Source organism: Loa loa (assembly GCF_000183805.2).
Source record: "Loa loa unplaced genomic scaffold supercont3.106, whole genome shotgun sequence".
In the NCBI taxonomy this organism is placed as follows: domain Eukaryota; kingdom Metazoa; phylum Nematoda; class Chromadorea; order Rhabditida; family Onchocercidae; genus Loa; species Loa loa.
Genome location: NW_018108286.1, coordinates 149,235 through 155,483, shown reverse-complemented (window position 1 = coordinate 155,483; position 6,249 = coordinate 149,235). Strand labels below are relative to the sequence as shown.

At 29.4% G+C, this 6,249-nt stretch overlaps 1 protein-coding gene across 1 annotated transcript; it reads right to left on the bottom strand.

The window, feature by feature from the left end:
- Positions 1-2,172: 2,172 nt before the first annotated feature.
- Positions 2,173-4,878, bottom strand: LOAG_11715 (hypothetical protein; the record flags this gene model as incomplete). The annotated part of the gene is made up of 7 exons (XM_020448403.1): positions 2,173-2,226; positions 2,710-2,790; positions 3,143-3,246; positions 3,674-3,741; positions 3,886-3,982; positions 4,302-4,358; positions 4,812-4,878. The coding sequence occupies 7 exons, from the start codon at positions 4,876-4,878 to the stop codon at positions 2,173-2,175; spliced, it is 528 nt and encodes a 175-aa protein (XP_020301451.1).
- Positions 4,879-6,249: the final 1,371 nt, after the last annotated feature.

The following is a 6,249-nucleotide window of genomic DNA, read 5'->3' as shown; positions in this document are numbered from 1 at the left end:
AATAATAATAATAGATTTAAAATTAATTCGAAATTAAAACAATTCGATGCATTATTAGTCATAAGATTGAAACAAAAACATTGAATAATCCACAAATTTTTTTATTCAAATATCAAATTAAGCATTCTCAAACTTAAACAAGCATCGTTTTTTTTTGTAGAAAAAAAAATTTCAATTTAATAATTGCTTCTTCGAAAATAATCATTTGTTTGTTATCATATGATTCATCATTTCATGATTCATTCTTGCTCTTCTTTTGATTAATTATTTTCAGCAATTGTTTAATCTTATCATATCCCATTGTTTAGTTTTTATGAAATTTTTTTAGGGAAGGAAAAATTGATGATAATTTAAGATTAAAATATTAAACGATACAAATGCATCCTTATCATTGATCCACAGAATGATGAAAAAAAAAATTTTATAAGAGGATATAAATGTATCGAACCTTTACTTCTTTCATATTTAAAATATTTTTGGTATATTATTTGAAAAGAGTAAGAGATATAACTGGAAAATAAGAATTTCCAATTTTTTTTGGTAACTATTTTCAATTTTCAATTCAAATATTGAATTTTCAGAAATCCAAATTTTGAATTTATCATTGTTTTGTTCAAAATATCATCGATAAAAAGGGAATAAATGTATAATCTATTGAATATAACTGTCATGAGCTTCCTGTTACATTTCCAAATAGACTTACAAAATATTGCTCTTCAAGATACGCTTGAAGCAACAATTGATAAATATTCCTAACATTCCTATTCGTTATCACTACGATATTTTATCATAATGAAGATAACCTATCATTGACCAATGCAACCATCTGTATAATCATATTATCATATCTCATGTATAATTCAAAATACTCCATTTGCAACATTGTTAGTTTATTTTGCAAAATAAAAACATGTAAGCAAATTGCAATGCAAATAAAATGCGCTAATGTCACAAAGTTAACCTGATTAAGTAGCTCAAATAATTACACAACTATACATGGATAGACCGCTCTAGATGAGAAGTTCATGATTCCAATTATGAAATGGCTTCAATTACTTGAACTAAATAATGAATATTGTGTTGTCAACGAATTCTTGTACTAGCAATATAACATTAAAAGGCTTAATCACAATAAAACTTAATTAGAGCTCCCCTTACTTATATAATACTTATTGTCGTAACAGTATATTCGTATTCAATACAATAAGAAAATTAATAAGAATTAAATTGCATAGAAATTTAACATAGAAAGGAAAACGAAAAGATGATGAAAACAGTTATGATGGTGGAAATAATCCTACTCTGAGAAAATGGGCAGCCAAATCTCAAGAGCATAAGTTGTTTCTCCCTGGTAGAACAGAATTTCCCCTCTACTAATCGTATTTTAAGAATAGTTGGGCAAAGAATGTGTTGTGTAGGCCATAGAAAATTTTCCCTGACCTCATTATCCAATATTTCGGGATTTAAAGAAAGGTTCTTCAAGCATTTCTTTTTTATCTTCCTGATTTCTAAGCTATAAGGAGGGCATGAAAAACAAAAAAGTCAAATTCGAATTCCAACATTTCAGTCAAACCAACAATATCGAGATTAAAATTTCAAAAAACCGAGTAAGAATCATCGGTATTGGATCAAAAAAATACAATATATTAAATTGTTGAGACTTATACAAACATACACGTACGCTGTAATAAACCACAGATAAAAGTTTCACTTTTTGCTCATTTTATCTCATTTCTATTTTTACTTCTACCTTTCCTTTTTTCTTTTTTTTTGCAAAAATAAAAAGTGAAACAGAAGCAAAAGTAGTAGTAAGATAAAGTGAGTGGAAAAGTGAGCTTTTTGAAAAAGAAGATATTCAACATATCTGACTCCCGAAATACCAAAATCGATCAGATTTCTGAAAATCCAAGGAAATATTCCCACTGCTATTGAAAATGATACATAATGAAAGATTGTCCAGCTCACAAGTCTCATTTCTCTCCACAATACATCCTAACTAGTGTTTGTGATAACTTTTAGCTATAACTTCTATAACTTCCCATAGACAGATGATAAAATATGAACACACAAATGTAAAAACACTCACATTCACCAATAAAACTTCACAAATTACAACGTATTGAATATTAATAATAACCGATTCATAATGATGATTTAATAAGTCACTTCGTTTTAATTCAAAAATCGAATCGACATTTTTTGCTCGATATCAGTCTTTTCCATCGCCTGCAATTTAGCAAACTGTTTCATAAAGCCCCCTTAAATTATCGATTTTGATGATGAAAACAAAAAAAAATCTCGAAATAAAAGAGCAAAAAAGCGTTTTTGAGGGGATACTTCCAAAAATAGCAAAGATTTCCTTAAAAGCAAACGGTTTGAAGAAAAAAATTAATTGAAAGGAAGAAAAAGAGAAAGCATTGAAACCCCAAACAAACAAAGCTTATATGTGCTCTCAGGATTTCAGGAGTACGCAGTCTTCCAGGATTTTTGGAATAAAATTTCTGAAGCATATAAAATACTCATATCACTTTTACAATAATTACTGCTAGAAGTAATGCTCTTTGAAAACATGTCCTCATCAGGATATATTTGCAGAGATCTCTACGTTGAAAGGAAATCAAAAAGTAGAAGTAGACCGACTTACTAGTTGCTTCGCATTCAATTTAGATTTTTTATTTTATTTTTTGAACAGAAAAGAACAGAACCTACCCGGCAAAATTCATCGAATGATATTTTCCCATCGTTGTCAATATCAGCTTCAGATATTGTCCGATCGGCAATGCTTTCTAACTGAAATCAAATACAGTTAAAATAATTCCCTATCAAATATTGATCCTTTCACAGGCTTATACTCAAATTAATATGCAAATTAGTTACTCCGGTACTTTTTTTGAACAATGTCCGATAAAGCTACCATTTTACAATTAGTTTTAAGAGTATTATCTGGTCTGAAAATTTCCAATCCATTTGCATTTGATTTGACCCCTTCATCTTTCAAGTAGCTCAGTTAAAAAGTAAATCCCAGGATCGCTAAAATAATTTTTTCGAAAACTGCATCATCGAATACCACGAAGCGGGTAAGATCAATTTACGCGCATGTAAAAACAGCCCAGCTTTACAACTTCATCAAAAAAAAACATACTTGTTCAGCAGTTATATTTGCACCAACCATCATATTTAGGATCACTTTGAATTCATCTCTTGTAATAAAACCATTCTTATTCAAATCATACATTGAAAAGGCAACTATAAATAAGTTTGGTAAATTATATAAATATGAGTTTGCAAAATACCATGATTTTACTAAAGTCAAACCAACAGATAACAGTAACACTAAAATAACACCAGTATTACTATAGAGTACCTCGACTTCTTCTGATACTTCTTCAGTCTTAGATTAAGAATCTGCACGTCTTTTTGCAGATTCTAAACTTAAGACTGAAGGAACATTGAAGCAGTGTGTTCGAGGTATTTTACCTAATTATATTGGTTACTATAATGGACGCCAACTAGCAATCGGGATAAACCTCATTCATTATAATCTAAACATTGAATTTCGCATATCAGTGCCTGATCTGCTATAGGTGGAAATAGCAGTAAGTTTAATGCAACATCAAATTGCTTACACTTCAGTTTTTCTTCCCTGCTGTTCAAAATATTTTTTTTTCTTTACTGATTGGCCTAAAGTGTGCCAACACTCTTATGAATTCTCGGAAATTGATTTTTTGCGCCAGATCCTCTCTAAAATATTAATATTAGTTTCCAATCAATCATTTATGGACGTTTATGTATGTCATGAATAAATGTAAAAAAGCAAGATTTATATTCAAAGTCATGAAAACAAATACTACAAAAAATGAATAGGAAATTAACAAAATTCGTTACGTTTCTGTGAAAAATGCATCAACAATACGATCACCCAGTGGATTGATTGCAAGTTCGGGAATCCGTAAGAAATCATCACGATCCAAGTATCCACGACCTGTTAAATCAGCAAATAATTACTTGATTCCTACAAGTTACAATTTTAATTAGGTTAAATGCTGAATAACGAAATCCGGCGTTCTGATATGTATAACTGCAAAAAAAATTAAAAAAATGGCTATTCTCCGACCACATTTTCTTTCTCTTGGATATTTCGGACTAAACGGAAGTGCATTTCCCGAGCAAGCCAGCTATCACTTGTTGCTGAAGATAATTCTGGAGGGATACATAACAGATAAGCGCAGCCTGCAGAAACACAAATATTTATAAAATTTACTTAAAATTTGGTTAATAAAGAAAATTTTGTTTGCACCAACCCTGTTTGTCGAGTGACAAAAACCGACTGTAGAGCCGAACAATTTGATTTCGTGAAACTGAAAAAAAAAAAACTCAATAAAATTGCAAACTGATTAGTATGGGTTAGTGGTAAATTATAGGAAATGTTGAAAAAGTTGGTATATGAGATTCGTTTAAAAATAGTGATGCTTAGTCACGAGCAAACTGCTGATGCTTGATCGTGTCACAAGTAATCTCGTGATGCTGAATCGTGTCACGAGTGAACTGGTGATGCTTAGTGTGTCACGAGAAAACTGCTGATGCTTAGTCATGTCACGAGTAAATTCTTATCATACGAAGACATAATGAATCAACCTGAATGTTTCAAATAGCTCCAAAGTTCTTGAGCATAAAACAACAAAACAGTATTATATGCAACGATTAGTAAGTATTTAGCATATATTACCAATTAATAGGTATTATCTCCCCGTTCGAATTTGATAAACCTCAGAGAAATGAAGCAAATTTAAAGAAAATATGATGAAACTTACATCCAGTCTCCGCTGAAATCGCCTGAATTTCATCTTCCTGCAACATCAACGAGCTGCTATTCCCCATATTGATCAAAGATTGATTTAATAATATTTGATGGATTCAGTAATATTCAATCGTGAACATACACACTCACTGCATGCAAATATACAATCTTTTTTCCTGAAAAAAAAGATGAATAGTTTAATAATAGATGGGTAAATGACGCAAGTATGCGCATTTTTGCAAGCTATTTACTTCTGAAAATAAAATCTAAAAAGGAATTCAAAATTGACAATAAAAAGTTAATTATTCTCATAAATAGATCAATGCTGAATTAGACATGATAATGAAGAGTCTATTAAGGGGAATATAGATTCACCCATAAGAACCGTTACATGATTCAGAAACAAAGCGGAAAGATTGAACTTACAACCCATATAGCTGAACTGTGAGACACATGAATTTCAATTGATCGTTTGATAATAATCATGGATGAAAAGTTAAAATCACTAGCAATCTCTAACAAATAAAACTTAGTCTAGCTATGAACTAGAGTTCAAACCTAATTCGGATCTAATCCATAAATCTGCATTCTAATTTATTCCATTTAAACTATCAGATTACCGACTTTTTTGGTTCATCATACCATTTAAATGATACAAAATAAAGCCATAAGGAAATTACAAACTTTCATTCGTAGAACTAACCACAGCAATCACTGACTAAGTATACAAAAATGTCTACTTCTACAGGTGATATTTGAAAAAAGCAAAAAAATGATTGCAGAGAGATCAAAAATCGTTGATAATTGTATTGAAAAATGTTCGTCAATTGTAACAGAAAAGAAGTTGACTTTCATAAGAGACCGATATAATTGCTGCAAATTGAAGCAATCTTCTCCAAAATAAAAATCCATTACATTGTATGATTAACTATACCAAATTAAATCAAATAATTAAGGTCAAATTTACAATCAATCAGTCCCCAATATTCTCACAATTTTAATTCTTATTTTCATACTGTACGATTTCGATGAAACATAATCGATATCATTTGGTTAGCTATAATAAATTATATAGCATAAATTAGTTTCTTCCATCCACTGATATTGTTCTTAATTGAAATATGTTAGCGATAAATTGGCAAGAAAATTATGATAATTGTATGACAAACTTTTTATCAATTCCTATCAATTTTTTATCACTTTTCATTAAAGCGATATTTGTCAAAAATAAAAACATTGATCGTTACAAAGTATCAAGAAACAATTTCTATGAAAAACAATCAATCTTTCTGTTTTCTTATCATAAGTAGTACATAGTACATATTACCATATACATATACCATTACTCTATTAAACATACCCATATATATATATATATATATATATATATATATATATATATATATATATATATATATATATATATATATATATATATATATATATATATA